Source organism: Chaetodon trifascialis, chromosome 21, assembly GCF_039877785.1.
Source record: "Chaetodon trifascialis isolate fChaTrf1 chromosome 21, fChaTrf1.hap1, whole genome shotgun sequence".
Lineage (NCBI taxonomy): Eukaryota > Metazoa > Chordata > Actinopteri > Chaetodontiformes > Chaetodontidae > Chaetodon > Chaetodon trifascialis.
In genome coordinates, this window is record NC_092076.1 from 12,423,131 (window position 1) to 12,438,845 (window position 15,715).

At 42.1% G+C, this 15,715-nt stretch overlaps 1 protein-coding gene across 1 annotated transcript; it reads left to right on the forward strand.

The window, feature by feature from the left end:
* Nucleotides 1–1,323: 1,323 nt before the first annotated feature.
* Nucleotides 1,324–11,383, forward strand: nlrc3 (NLR family, CARD domain containing 3). The gene is made up of 18 exons (XM_070990629.1): nucleotides 1,324–1,485; nucleotides 3,218–3,481; nucleotides 3,641–5,387; nucleotides 5,475–5,561; nucleotides 5,826–5,909; nucleotides 6,057–6,140; nucleotides 6,250–6,333; nucleotides 6,454–6,537; nucleotides 6,777–6,860; nucleotides 6,979–7,062; nucleotides 7,339–7,422; nucleotides 7,617–7,700; nucleotides 7,848–7,931; nucleotides 8,219–8,302; nucleotides 8,390–8,473; nucleotides 9,732–9,815; nucleotides 10,813–10,896; nucleotides 11,031–11,383. Exons 1-18 carry the CDS (start codon nucleotides 1,362–1,364, stop codon nucleotides 11,119–11,121), a joined length of 3,405 nt encoding a protein of 1,134 aa, XP_070846730.1. The 5' UTR covers nucleotides 1,324–1,361; the 3' UTR covers nucleotides 11,122–11,383.
* Nucleotides 11,384–15,715: the final 4,332 nt, after the last annotated feature.

The following is a 15,715-nucleotide window of genomic DNA, read 5'->3' on the forward strand; positions in this document are numbered from 1 at the left end:
TGGGGAGGTCATATCAAGGCTGTGAAATAATTTGAGAAGCACCTTAAAGGCCCTGCACACTCATGGTCACTCTCCCACAGGTGTTGTCACTTATTTTACCCGAGCAAAAGCCCAATAAGCCAAGTTAATTGAAAACACATTTGCAACTGTGCATGACCCTTAAAGTTACAGTAAAACCAGAGCAGGCACCATCTTGGCAGTGCCTGACCCCGCCAAACTCCCAGCTAATCCAAAACTGGGTTAGCAGGTGGAGCATGGGTGGAGCATGGGTGGAGCTGCGCCCACATAGGAGACAGGAAGTGCAGTTTAAAATGGGTCATGTTGTTCAAGAGCATCTTCAGCCTTTGCTTCCGTGATGTTACATCTGTCCAAGTGAAACAATATTTAGTTAAAAGAGTGATTAAACAAAATCATTCAGCTGTGATTGGATCATTCCACAGTGGGTGTGGCTAAGTAAGTTCAACATGATGAAGAGCGAGTTATGGAGATGCAGATCTTCTGTTAAACGTCACCCACGCCCCCCCCCCCTCACTACTGTTGTTAGATCAGGAGAGAGAGGACTCTAAATGAATGATTATGTTTCTCCGGAACTGTTGGATGATGCCAGAAAGTCAGTTATTGCAGGTTTGATGAACGTGATCGATCATAGAAAGTAAGCAGAAAGGATGTTTTTCTGGCATCCAACTGTTTTTGGCAAGAAAGCCAGATTCTAATTTAGACATTTGACAAAAACTCAAGCAATGCTGGAGTAACTTTCTCAAAAACATCAAGGTCATTGGAAGGGTGTTACTGCCATCAGTGATGGTTTTTATAGGCTGTACTAAGGCTGATTTCTCTCTTTTTCATTACATCTGTTGTTATCTCAGTTTAATATATAAAGTATTTTTGAGTCAATATGTGTAATCGCAACAAATATGCAGTGACGTTACGTCTGCATTACATTTAGCTCATGAAAAAAGAGACTTTCAGGCGGATGTCAAATGTCTTCCTGAAGCTGATGGCCATAACCACAATGAGCTGAGTGTTGTGTAAGATGCTGGTTAAAAGTAGCTGTCGTGTGTAATAAATGAATATCAATTTGCAGTGCGCATGCAGAAAGCTAGATATTTATGTTAATTAAACCTGCTTCACTTATCAGTGAAAACTTCTGTCCAAATTATTGTAGTCAGAAGTTGCTTTTCAACAGAAACTACTGACTTAGTAATACATGATTTGATACACAATAGAGTAAATTGACATTTGCATCAATAATTAGACAGTGTGAAGCCTCTCGTGCTCAGTCTATGGCAGTTAGTAATGCTGTTTTGTATTTTGTAGACACAAACGGGGCCATCTGAGGGCAGAAATTAGCAAACTCTCTCATGGAGAGGAAGGCACATTACGATTCTATCCTGGACCGAAACCAACGCATTATGTGGCAGGACGACTGCTACGTGGATCTTCAGTCCGCCTCCTGCTCCGTCTCATCACAAGCAGAAACAGAAGGTAGAGTTCCTTTAATGAATTCATTGGGTCTTTCATGTTCACCACAACTCCTCCAAGTCTTTTTTTGACTGGGTTTTGGGCAGGCAAGCATGTAGGAGCATATGTCCAGTCCTGACAGTAAGATGAGGGAAAATCAGTAGTCAATACCTTACTATATATCTATCTATCATTAAAGGGATTTTACATGAAGTAGCCAAAACAGTGCTAGGTCAGCCTTCAGTTCTGATTAATCCTCAGCGGCTGTGACATTATCATCCATGTTGTCCACATCGTATTGACTCATATTCACATTCTTGCTGTTCTTATCACGAAACCACGGAGGTGAGATTTGAGCCTTATCAGTAAAGCAACAGGAGCTGTGATTAATTAAATGAGATCAAAGGACAGCCTATCCTTCACGGTTGGATTAAAGTTGCGGCTTCAATCAAATGACAAAAACGCATATTTAATGGATGAAGGTATTGCTTGTGACTGTCACCTAGTAACTGTTTATCACAATATGACATACCACTCATCACATCCGCTTACAAGTTTCCCGGGGGAAACCCTGATACTGCTCAGTGACAGCTTAGAGGTGTTAGAAAAATTATTTTGATCTTTCTGACGAATTAAGAAGCAGACAATGGCAGAAGTGCTTGTGAAGTTCGTTTGGAAACACTTACCTGGACATTTTCTACTCAGAGACAATAGAGTTTATCTTTGTTATATATCCAGAGGAGATTCTGTGGCTGTTGATGTCGCCTTAGACAAAGCAAATGCTCCTGGCAGATTCTCATTTTTCAGGTTTGTATAGCTTTAAATTCAAGATTTCAGTTGGATTGACTGTGAAAAAGTGCAAAGTGAAGTTAAGGCTGGGGAGAGATGTTGGCAATTTAATTTTTAGGTGATGCCATCACCACAAACACTGATGATAATTGTTGGTTGTGATAATTGTTGCAGGGAGTTTAAAATAAGCTGGAATTGATCTGTCATTACTGTGATGGGGTGTTACATTTCCCAGACTGTGGGAAAATCCTGAACTCTCCTTGTTTGTGTTTAATTTTGTCACCCGAATGTTTCTAACAATGTTCAAACCCAAAGAAATCTGTAGTTTTATTCCAGGTAATTGTTTTATTTGGTCGCCTGTGAGTGATGACACAGAAAACACCAGATGATACGTCAGAGAGTGAGGAAGGAAGTCACTGAACATGGCTAAACGTAACATACATAATTAGTCTGTGAACATTTCTGCCTGAGTCACATCAGATTTTTATCAGTAATGGTGGCTGTTTAACAATGAAAACACAACTCCCTTGACAGAAATTCCATACTGTCTGTTGTACAGTATGTCAAGTGTTTTGTCTTTCATATCTCAGTGTGGGTTAAGGCATACAAATGCAATTCATTATGCTAGAAAAACAATTCTCACTTTCTCCACGAAGCAGCATGGACCCTCGGGCTATAACAGAATACATTTTATTGCAAAAATTGTTGTCCTTTGTTGTACACAACGAAAATGACTGGCATCAGTACCTGAATAAATTGCTATCAGTTTATAGTTTTCAATTTATCAGTGATTGACAAAGGATTTTTTCCTGTACTCTGTAATAAAGTCTGACAAAAAGACAAAAATGAAGAGATGAAAACTTGTTTTTCTCATATGGCAACATGTTTTCCAGAAGGGTTGTTCTAGCTCAAGAAACTGTCTTTGTTAATTCATCTCAATCATTTCTTGCTTTTCATCTTGGTTTAGATCTTGGCTGGATCCAAAAGCATCAAGTCCAGCTGCAACGTTTCAGTACAACCTCCTTCCTGGAGGTGATGTTAACCCACCTGAGAAAGGTGGATATGCTGAGCTCAGCTGAGGAAACCAACATCAAGGAAGGGGGCCGGCTGCAGGACCAGGTTAACATGCTCACAACTATTGTCACTGGCAAGGGCACTCAAGGGTCTGATGTCCTGCGGGGCTTCATAGAGAGCTCCGATTCTCCAGTGGCCCAGCTCATCATAAACCATGGTAAGGGTAAGGTGCTTGAAATGGGATTTGCTCTTTGTGTTGGCCATTCTTTCAAAGATCATCAAGCAATAGCGGGGACCATTGTTGGAGCTTCTTGGTAATCATAAAATAAATTTTCATATCACAGACAATAACCTGTGCCAATTTCCTTTTCTGCAGATTCCATGGTGAAGGAGCATAAGGAGGCGCTGTTACGGCGGTATGAGCAGTACAGAGAGAGAGATTCGGTCAGCTGCCCCAAGCTGAACATCTCCTCTAGAACTTTACTTCTGGTCGATGGACTTTCTGACCTCCAGCAAAAGGAGCATGACTTAATGCAGGTGGGGGTGACTCAAGGAAGGAAGAGAAGTAATCTCAGACAGCTGGGGCTGGCCAAACTCTTTGAGCCGCTGACCCGGGTCAGTTTACCTCCCAGGGTGTCCCTCACGATCGGGGTGGCAGGTATTGGCAAGACAACCTGGGTCCGACACTTCATCAGACAGTGGAGTCAAGGGGCCATCTGTACAGACATGAGCTTTGTCTTGCCTTTCACTTTTTGCGAGCTGAACTCAATGGAGAAACTCTCTGCAGAGAGGCTGGTGAAAATGGCTTTTCCTCATTTAACAGACCCCAATCTGATCCTGAGCAGCTCCTGTCGTACGCTGCTCATACTTGATGGTTTGGACGAATTCCGGTGCACTTTAAATTTTTCAGATGCAGCTCCTTGCAATGACCCAAAGAAAGAAGTGTCCATTGATGACCTAGTTACTAACATCATCCGGGGGAATCTGCTCCCTGATGTGGCAGTGTGGGTGACTTCCAGGCCAGGAGTGGCCTCACTCATCCCTGGAGGGTTGGTTGACAGGGTGACAGAGATCCCCGGATTCTGCCCAAAGGACATCCAGCTCTTCCTAAACCACCACTTCTCTGAGAGGGACTTTGCTAGCAAAATACTGGCACATTTGGAGTGTCATAAAATCTTAATGGTGATGTGCTACATACCATGCATTTGCTGGATAGTAGCTGATACTCTGACGTACATCATGCAGAGTGGAACACAAGAGAGCCTTCCAAGGACTTGTACTGAGCTGTACGCTCACTTTTGCTCCATGAAGGCAGAAGTGGGCGAACCAAGAGGCAGGGAGCCTGTAAAAATGGAGCATCTTCAGGCAAGCAATCGAAAACTGCTGGGGAACCTTGGACGACTGGCATTTTATGGGCTCCTCAAACACAAGTACACCTTCAGTGAGCAGGACCTCAGGGCCTATGGGATAGATTTACTGTTAACTCAGTGCAGTCTTGGTACTGGAGTTCTTGTTCGGGAGGAGTCAGCCATATACACAACATACCGCTTCACTCATTTGACTCTCCAGGAGTTTCTTGCGGCTACTTTCTACCATGTGTCCTCCAAGCGGGCCATCTTTGACTTATTCTCAGAGAGCACTATGTCTTGGCCCAAGATTGGTTTCCAGAACCACTTCAGAAGTGCCTTTCAGCACTCGCAACAAGCCGAAGACGGTCATTTGGATGTGTTTGTGCGCTTCCTAACAGGCCTGCTGTCCTCAGTAGCACTGAAACCTCTTGCTGGGCTTCTGGTCATTGGGAAGGATGATGGCAATCAGAAGGCATGGGCAGCAGGGTTCTTGCAAGGCCTCCTGGACAGTGGAGGTGCTGTGGTGTCCCTACGTGCAGTCAACTTGGCATATTGTTTACAGGAGCTGCAACATACAGAGCTGTTGCGAAGTGTAGAGGAAGAGTTACAGCTCGGTAGTTTACCAAAGAAGTTAACACGGGCTCACTGTGTCGTGCTTGGCTACCTGCTGCATGTATCTCCAGAGTGCTGTGAACAGACCAACCTAACAGGCTCTCTGAACTACACAACAGTGAAATGTCTGCTCCCACAGCTGCTGTACTGCAGCCACCTCAGGTCAGCAACCTGAAGCACCATTTCCCAATCAACTAAAACTCTGGAGAAAGATTGATGTGTGGCACTGATAACTTATCTGTTCCACAGATTGGAGAATAATAACTTCAAAGATGATGTCATGGAATTGCTGGGAAGTCTCCTGAGTGCCAAAGACTGCCACATCCAAAAGATAAGGTGATATCACACCTGAACAAAGATAATTTTATTATCTAATGGTTCTGAACCACTGTTTCAAATGGACTTGCTGTTTGCTCACATAAATGATGACACTTTTTAATGTTTTTAATGTAAGTTAGTCTCAGTATTGTTGATTAGAATAGACACTTATCATTGCCACTTATCATGTGATTGTGGGATTGGTGCAGCGATGATGATGACTGTGATTATCATTAATATTTTGTACCATATGTTTATAACCTCTTTCATTTACCCTCTCAGTTTGGCAGAGAATGCCATCAGCAACAAAGGTGCCAAAGCCCTGAGTCGAGCCCTCCTGGTGAACCGGACACTAATATCTCTAAAGTGCGAACTCTCATTTGAATACTTTCTGGTTGCTGCAGTTGTTATGGTCTTTGTTGTTATATTTTATAGGCACACACATTGCTACACACTGTTTCTCCTATGATTCCATATTACTGTATATCATCTAACCGTCTGTTTATTATTTAGTCTCCGGAACAACAACATCGGCTCTAAAGGTGCAAAGTTCCTGGCAGAGGCTCTGAAAATGAACCAAGTCCTGGTATCAGTCAAGTGAGTATAATTGCCCTAGATTCTGGTTTATGCAGACGATGATCCTACAGAATCTCAGTGCAGCACTCTGAGTTGGTGTAACTGCCGATGTTCCCTCACCACTTGTCAGCTTCCAGAACAATGCCATCGAGGAAGAAGGTGCTCAAGCGCTTGCAGAGGTACTGCAGTGCAACCGCAAACTGATGTCTCTCAAGTGAGTTTTGGCTGCTTTTTACTAGTGTTTGCTGCAGTCCTATGTATAGTGTATGTGTCTGTTCATGCTCTATGATGTGCAGTAACCACTTTCTCTTTTTTCATGTATGTAATGATTCAGCGTACAGAAGAACACCATTGGAGCAGGAGGAGCCAAATGGATTGCAAATGCGCTGAAGACGAACCGGACTCTCACGAAGCTGATGTAATCTTAGTATTAACATCTTCATTCACCATACTAATCTTGATATTATCTTACTGCACTCTTTACATACTATGAAGCTGGTTCAATTCTGCAAACATTTAACATTTAGCACAGTGGATAAAGCATAAATAATACCTTTGTTTACCGCAGAGCCTATAATAAGGTTACATGACGATCATTGACAGAGATGATTTTACTCTTTCATAACATGTCTGGTCTACTTTTGTTCTTGTCTGCAGTCTTTGCAGCAATCAGCTTGGGGACAAAGGAACAATCGCTCTGGCGGAGGCTTTGACAGTCAACCACACGCTGCTCTCACTTGAGTCAGTACCTCTGCACAGGAGCGCATTGTAGCCTCCTCATTCTCCATGACCTTCTATTCAAAAGTCTACTGCTAATGCGCTTTGATGTGACAGTAGCATTTAACCTTTGTTTTGGCAGACTCCAGAGCAACTCAATCAGCAACCGAGGGATGACAGCGTTAACCAAAGCACTTAGGCTGAACCGTGGCCTTGTCTCCTTGAAGTGAGTATTTAGCTTGATGCTTCTCCAGGTAGCTCTCCTGTAACAGCCCAAGGCTTATGTCATTCAGGACTTGATCCTACAACAAAACATCTGTAGTCAAACAGGTGTCGTTATACTTTTACTAAGACACCATAGTAATACTAGGGCTCTATACTCACTGCATGCTGCATTTAAATAAATACAAGTCAAATATGATGTACCATATATGGACATAAGACCTCCTTGGAATTGAGATGTTTGGTCATGTCTTTTATGTTGCTTTTTTAATCTGGTTAGTTTAAGGGAGAACTCAATCGGTGTGGAGGGAGCAAAGAACATGGCCCATGCCCTCCATGAGAACAACTCTCTGCAAGACCTCGAGTGAGTCACCTCATTAATATCAGTCATGTAAAGCCCCAAGGAGGTATGGAAATATCCAACTGTTCAGAAAATGTCACCCCCTCTGACTATGGAATGCAGCTGACTGCTATTAAAATGTGGTCTGTGGGATTGTCTGCGAAATATTTACTGTGCATATGTGTGTGTCTTTGAATGTATGTGTGTGCGCATCTCAGTCTCACAGCCAACCTGTTGCATGATGAAGGGGTTCAAGCTATAGCTGGCGCAATCAAGTTCAATCAAGGCCTCACTTCTTTGCAGTAAGTGAGGCTTGTAAAGCAAATGCAAGCACACAAACAACTGTAACGTTTCTTTACATTCATTCATGCATGGCACATACAGAAAATGACATATGTAGCATTTGCCTCATTGTTGACCTTAATTTGCCTCGCTTTCTCTTTCTGCAGTCTCCAGTGGAATTTCATCAAGTCCTCTGCCACTAAAGCTCTGGCCCACGCGCTCCACTCCAATGCCACAATGCAGCTCTTGGAGTAAGGCCAATAGTTCAGACATCTCCCATTGTCCTCCTCACTTCACTCACCTCTTATTCCATGCTCTCTTTTCTCTGTAATTAAATGAATCCCTCCAAAATTTCTACGCTGTATTCTGTCGAGGAAGTCTGGGCTGACGTTACTGTGAGCGACTGATGAGACACAGGATTTTATTGACTGATCGTGGCCTTATTTGCTGCACAACAATTTTGAGAAATTCCAGTCACAGGGTGTTTTTGTTATGTCTAATTGTCACTGTGTCTATGTGTGTTTGTGTTTTGTTGCAGTCTGCAGGAGAATGCCATTGGGAATGAGGGTGTCATTTTTCTTGCTGAAGCCCTGAAAACCAACGCGTCTCTGCACACACTGTGGTTGGCATTAGAACCGTTGATCTTTCTGTTTGTCACTTTGCTATTTCTATTACTCACATGTTCATGTTTTGTGTTCCTTCTCTTCAGTCTCCAGGGCGTCTCAGCGGGCACAAGTGGTGCCATTGCAATGGCTAAAGCTCTGATGACCAACGAAACCCTGCAAACATTAGAGTGAGTCTAAGCTCTAAATGTTCCCTTGTTATTTGGCATTCAGCCACTGAGTAATAATAGTATTCCAAACCAGCAGAACTCAATCTTCCTCCTCGCAGGAGCTGATTGTGTTAACTGGCCATCATTTGGCTCAAATGATACCACTCAGGACTGTTGGGTTGATGAGATGATGAGCACTGTTCCTCCTGTTGAAGCTCATTTCCATCTATTACTCTGTCTGAAAAAACACTCTCGTTCGTCTGCTTTACAGACTTTATTGGTCCCACGTTTTGGATTTGGAACTTGTCTATTTAAGCCTGACAATGCCAGCACCCAATTTAACTGGTCTGACTGTGGTCTGGCACAACTCACATACTTTTGTGAGAGATTTCGTTTTATTACATAGTAAATAACATCTCTGGTTGTATAAAACCGCTGTGGGTAATGTTGGAAATCAATTTGCAGAGCTGTTTTCTGAATTTTGATATGATTCTTGAACCAGTGTGATGAAGTATAGTGATTTTTCAGGTATTTAATGTCTTGGATTAACCAAAAATCTGCATTCTTGCGTGGTTATTTTATCTATAAACACCTATATTGTCTATATATATTTCTCTATGTCTATACTAGACTTTTAATCATCATCAAGAGTCATTCTCAGCCCAAAAAGATATTTTTGTTAATGGAAAGTTCAATTTAATAGAAATTAAAATGTGTTTCAGTCTGTAGGTAATTTAGAATCAGGCAAAAAGGACGACAAATGATGCACAGTGACAGAACAGCACAGTGGAAAAACAAACCAACCGAATAGCACAGCGTTGAAGAACAGGCTTAAAATATGGACAGAAAACTTTGTGTCAAGTCTCATATTTTCAAAAACAGCAACATCAATCAGAAAATGCATTGTGAAGTGACGGCTGACAGAACAGAGGATGAGGAGGGGTGAGACTTCAGCTCTCTGTGAACTTCTCCATCTTGAGCGCAAGGCAGCTCATTGTAAACTGTCAATTTCCCAGACCCCGGTGAAGGAGCAGTAAGATTGCATCCTGTGTTGGCACAACACTTAACAGAATTGACATAAAGCAAGAGAAATATCTGGTTCAATAAGAGTTATTCTTAGTATTGTTGTGTCTCAGAAGCCTTTTGTCCACAAACTAAAATAGAAATAATCCAATAAAAAATCTCATATTTCTCTTTTATTGTTGCTGCCAGCATCACAACATGCTCTGCCATTTATGTACAACCAATGTTGTGTTTTGTACATTTTCCACTGTTTCAGTCTACGTGGGAACACTGTAGGGATGGAGGGAGCCAAGGCTCTGGCCAACGCACTGAAAAGCAACAGAAGCCTCAAGTCGCTGAAGTAAGTCCCACCGATAGCTTATCATGATCCATGTGGAGGAAAGTTTTAGTATTTGACCAGTTTAGAAGGTGCAAGACCTGTCATTGCCACTGTCAGCCAGGACACCCTAATCCAGTGTTTCTCAATTCCGGTCCTCGGGCCCCACTGCCTTGCATGTTTTAGATGTTTCCCTCCTCCATCACACCTGATTCAAATGATCAGCTCGTCATCAAGCTCTGCAGTGGCCTGATAACGAGCCGCTCATTTGAATCAGGTGTGTTGGAGCAGGAAACATCTAAAACATGCAGGGCAGCGGGGCCCGAGGACCGGAATTGAGAAACACTGCTTTAATCACTGCTCTAGTATGTTTCCTACAGTCTATTTCACCTACTTTACCATGGGAAACATATAGAAAACATATTTTAAGAGACTTTTAAAACATTTTGGGGGGAATTTAGGTTGTAGTTTATTACAGGGCTTCCCAAACTTTTCCATGCCATGGCCCCCCAAACAGCATTAGCTTCTGGCCAGGGACCCCCTTTGCAAACCCACCGACAATGCTACAAAACATGTAAAGAAACATCAACTTTTAGAATGATTTTCTTACTTTTATTCACTATTCAGTAATTATCACATTTGTTTAGCATAAGAATATTAACAAACATGTTTTCAACACTGTGTCATATTCCCACTGAATAATGAACTCTTCAACAAACTGTTGACAGACAAGAACAGAACAAAAGAAATCAAACCTCTCTCAGTTGTGTGTGTGTGTGTTCACTATTCAATAATTATTACATTTGTTTAGCATAAGAATAGTATTAACTAACATGTTTTGCTTTTTTTTCTTAACTTACCTCCAATTTTCTGAGTCCCCCATAGCGCCCCCTGGCGGCCCCCACTTTGAAAACCACTGGTTTATTAGATTGTATTTATGTCACCTGAAACGTATTATTAGAGATTAGATTATGTCTCTATATCTAAATTCGTGGACATCTGACTCTGTGTGCACCATCAGTCTGCAGGAGAACTCTCTGGGTATGGATGGAGCCATATTCATCGCTACAGCCTTAAAGGGAAACCACCAGTTGACATACATCAAGTGAGTTCTCTTTTTCACACCTCTCTCTTCACTGCAATGTGATTCTGTGGGTTTGTGTCACAGAGGGCAGCATTTCAAGGAGAATTACATGCTGTCATTCTGCTCATATTTCAAACTGACATCTGCGGCTGCAGTTTGCAGGGAAATGGCATTGGACAGTCTGGAGCAAAGGTCATATCTGACGCTATAAGAGCCAACGCGCCTGGCTGCATGGTTGACATCTGACAAGCTGAAGGCAGCGCCTACTGAGGAAGGTTGCACATGCAGCACAGAAATAACAGCGGGCAGTGTTATCAGAAGTACGTGTTAATGATGTTATTTAACTAAACTCTAGCTGTATATTGATACTTGATTATCTCTCTGTAAGTTTTATACTGGTTGCATTGTATTTTTAGATATTTTCATATTTATTGTGACGTCATTATTGAAGTAAAAGATAAGCTGTCCTAATTAAGATTCTGTACATTTGCTCTATTTGCACAAATGAATGTGGTCTGTGGAAATAAAATGGATAAAATGGATTCTGCCATTCACGCAGCACTTTTATTCCACACTCATTTACACTCCTGCTGTGCTGACGTTATAAAACTCATAGTGAAAAAATTATTTCATGAGAACTCAATATCTTTGAGGTCATTGTTGACAACCACTCTTTGTGTTGTTATAAATGCGAACATATATTTTATCCTCTCTTATGCGGCTGCAAAGAAGCTACAAACGGTTAAAAATGGATGCGTCAGACATACGTACGTCTGTGCCAGGACATACAGTACAACCTGTAAACATAATGCTTCTGGTTACAGTTGGCTCTGGAACAGAGGCATACAAAAAAAATAAATAAATGAATAAAAAAACAATTGCCTTAGAGTGACAGCACACAACACAGCACAGCACAGCAGGGTGAGTGGGTATAATAATTACTGTACTTTGCTATAAGTGCAAAACATCAGCAGTGGCAGAAACATACATGCAGACCATCACTGCAAGGACTCTAATTAATCTTTATTTCACCCGGGCCCACCGCTATCAGTCCTATCACATATCCAGGCTGCGACAATCTGTCACCCCTCTGTCAAATTTCAGCTGTCTAATAAATCTAAAATAAATCAAAAGTCTATTTCTGGTATTTTTCCTGCTGAGCTCTTGGAAAGGAGACGTCAATAACACTCACAGAGCACCTCCCTGAGGCAGCTTTTTGAAAATAGCCATGATGATGGTAATTCTAGCCTTTTTGTAGTCAGTTGAAGAGTTAACGTGTGACTTCATACAGTGGAATATCCCTTAACAAGAGCCACCCCAGATTTAGAATTGAAAGCAGCTCTGTGAATACTTTTGCATCAATAGATCCCATTATTCCATTATTTCTCACTCATTTTGCCAACCCTCTCATTTTTCTGGAGATTCCCTCTATTATATCCTTCTTTCCCACTGTCCTTTGTGTTTAACAAATCCCCCTCAGGTACAACAGGTGGCAGTATGTAGAACATTAACTGCCTCTCAAAAACACAAATAGAGGTTTTCTTTACAAATAAACATGTCTAAATCTACATTGTAATAACACTGAAATGCAATGTAGGTTTCAAATAACAATTCAATGTCCCTTCATTCAGTTTAAAGATCTATTCTGCTGCTGTCAAGCATCAATCCTGGCTCTCATCAGACCTGCCACTTTGTTCTCACCGCTCTTCTCATTCAGCCAGCATCTGTTTTTCCCCCACTCTTGTCCTCCAGGCTATACAGTCGCCTCATCAGATGCAACATTATCCTCATGTTACCTAAAGTCCTCCACATATTCTTCAACGCTGAAAAATAGTTACTATTAATATGCAGAGAGGACGGCACAGCCTCTTTTCAGCTCTCTCTGGTTCTTAAAGGCAATAAAAAAAAAAGTTCAACTCAGGTCGGGCTCTGAGAAATGAAATCACAGAAACAGACTGCAGGATGAAAGGAATGAAATCAAAACTAGAATGAAGACATAAATGCCAAAACAACCATTGAGAGGTTGTGCTCAGGCTTTCCTCAGCCTTATTAATTTCCAGACATCCTGGCAAAGGAGTGATTTCTTGAAGAGGACCGTAAACAAAGATAGAGGGGAAGCCTATCCGTGGTTTTATTACCACTGCAAACTCTCTATTCTGTTGTGGTAGAAATATGCCAAGAAGTGATTCTTCCACATTTACTGCACAAAACACAAACACCTAAAAACCCATCAATCAAATGGACTGAACTATGAAGACTGAAAAAATGGAGAGGAGAGAGCAAGTGAGATCCGGTTGTGCTGTACCGTTTCAGGAGCTCACAGAGGTTATATTTGAGTAAGCTCACCTCCTCTCAATAGCATTCAAAACTCTAACACTGAAGTCAAAGTTTGGCAAGGTTCTTCACAGGAAGCAAGCTGTTAAGGGGCTAAACTAGTGAACCTAAGTGCAGACACAGTCACAGAGTCAGATGAGAGAGTTAAGGTCATTTATTACGAAAGGAATGAGATATGAGCCAAGCAGAGAGACCAAAGAGTGAATAGCAGAGACGAGCTGGTTCACAATGGAATCCAGGAAGTTTCTGGACTGAACAGGGTGCATTGGAGCGGGGCAGACAAGACAAAGGGGCAGGAGACAGGGTCTGGAGCAGAGCAGACAGAACTGCAGGGAGATCAGAAATAGGGCTAGTTGGGTTAACAGACAATGAGCAGCTGTGAACTAGAAAAAGGGGCTTCAAACAAAGACTGGCTGAGCAGGAGCCTTTGGAAGTCTGTGAGTTTTGATTACAGGATAGGATGCAGCTGAAGGGGCTCTGCTCGGGGCTCCGGCACATCTGTCTCCACTCAGGCAATCACACACTGTACAGACTCCCAGGAGAGAGAGAGAGTCTGAGGGAGACAGGAGGTTTGACATCCAAATCCTCATTCATTTAACCATCCATTTGATTACTTTATTAGTTTGTATACTCAGTCTGACAAGTTTAAGAACAGTTTTTTAAGGGTGCAAGGTGACACTGCATGATGCTCCTGCCTCCTTGTACTTAAGTCCAGGTACAAGATGCTGGCATATGCATGTTGCCGCTTCTTGAATTGGTAATTTTGTGTGAAGGAATGTTTGCTAACGAGATCACAGTGCGCCTCATCCTGATGCAGCTCCTGCAGCAGATCCTGCACAGTTTTAATCATCTTGACATACATTTGGCATAAATGTGCTTGAATTACAACGTGTGGATTGTATATAGTGATAACAAAGAGGACATTACACCTGGATGAATGGGGTGTTTTTTTCCCTCCTCTATGAATAATTCTGCATCAATTATAGATTATATATTGATTTTCATGCAGGAACTTTAATTCTTAAGAGTCTTTGATGTACAGTTAAAGCTTGAGTCGAACATAAACCCACTTTTAAAAAAGGATTGAGGTTTGAATGACATATCCATTTATGAATTAAATGTGTTCTTTTACTCATTTAAAGCGTGGATTTAGAGGCAGCCTTTCCCCACTTGTGCTTTAGATGAAAAATGACACGTGACAAAATCTATAACCCTTTATCAGTCGTTCATTTTATGGGATTCGAAGAGAGCCTGAACGCAGCACTTGATATTTTTAGAGGACACTAATAGCTACAGCACGCTGTTTGTTATGAGGAGGTGCTTGTTATTAAATGCAGTCATCATATACACACTATAATGATGGATGGATTCAAAGGCACTTCGTGCTGGGCAGCGTCACAGCCGCGCAAAGCGCTCTGCGCAGCTCCAGGTGCAGATGCGCTCAGGACGGAGCGTCTCCACACCGCAGCGCCGACAGCAGCTTTCTCCTTTCCAAAGGACCGTGTATCTGTAAGTGGCATGCAAATATGTTGTTTTATGTGATTGCAGTAGTAACATACTAGAACTGTTTCACGCGTAAAATGCCCTAAAATGAAGGAGGTTTTGCCAAAACAAAAAAACAAACGCATTTCTGCCTGTAGTTTAAGAGAAATGTTAAACCTCAACATTCTGCAAGAGAGAGAGAGATTAAGAGAAACTTAATTAACGATGTAAGCGGGGTGTTGTTTTTTTTATTTCGGTTAATGCACATACCTTATGATGGCCAATAAAAATATTTTTCTCCTCATTTTCCCGATTTGACTATGGATTAGGAAAAAATGTGCTTGTACATTCATAAAAGTCACAGTCATCGTCTTTATAGGCGACTTCTGGGCAGGAAGGGTTTTGGAGTGCTGCTAAACTGCATCAGTTAAAAGCATGTAAGCTTGCTATGTGGGTGTTTTCTACAGTGGCTTTCATACCTGATCGGACAACAAAGTTTCAACTGTTTTTGACCTTCGCTCTCACTTGTGAGCTTGAGACTGAGTTGTTTGGGATCTGAACAGTTGAGGATAAATCTGTTCTTGGTTGGAGTTTAGGAGGGATACCCCACCCTTGAAACTTTTGGTGAGATATGAAGGGGTGTGGAAAAGGAGGTTGTGTGAAGCCCTCAAATTGTTCATGACAAATAGATTAAAAAAAAAAAAAAGTTTCACTGGAGTAAGTTACATTATGCTCCCTGCCATCATGTCAAACAGAGCAGGAGAGAGCTCCACATGGGGCAGCTCCAGGATTTACAAGAAATTAAACCCATCATGCTCTCAATCCTTGAGCTGCCACAGGCGATGACTGTCAAATGCCACCAACTGGGAGAGAGAAAGCAAATCTGTGTTGGCGGGCCGTTGACACTCAGACACAGGCTGCGCTGAGCCTGAGGTGCAACCGCCACAGACGATGTGGACATCTGAGTCCACTTTGCTAATGAACTGCTTCCACCATAGGAGGGCCTTATCTGGGGACACGGCAC

Coding starts and splice junctions, on each gene's coding strand:
- nlrc3 (XM_070990629.1), top strand. CDS start 1,362: ATGGAGAGGAAGGCACATTACGATTCTATCCTGGACCGAAACCAACGC. Junction 6,861..6,978: donor CACACGCTGCTCTCACTTGA/GTCAGTACCTCT, acceptor TTGTTTTGGCAG/ACTCCAGAGCAACTCAATCA. Junction 10,897..11,030: donor CACCAGTTGACATACATCAA/GTGAGTTCTCTT, acceptor CTGCGGCTGCAG/TTTGCAGGGAAATGGCATTG.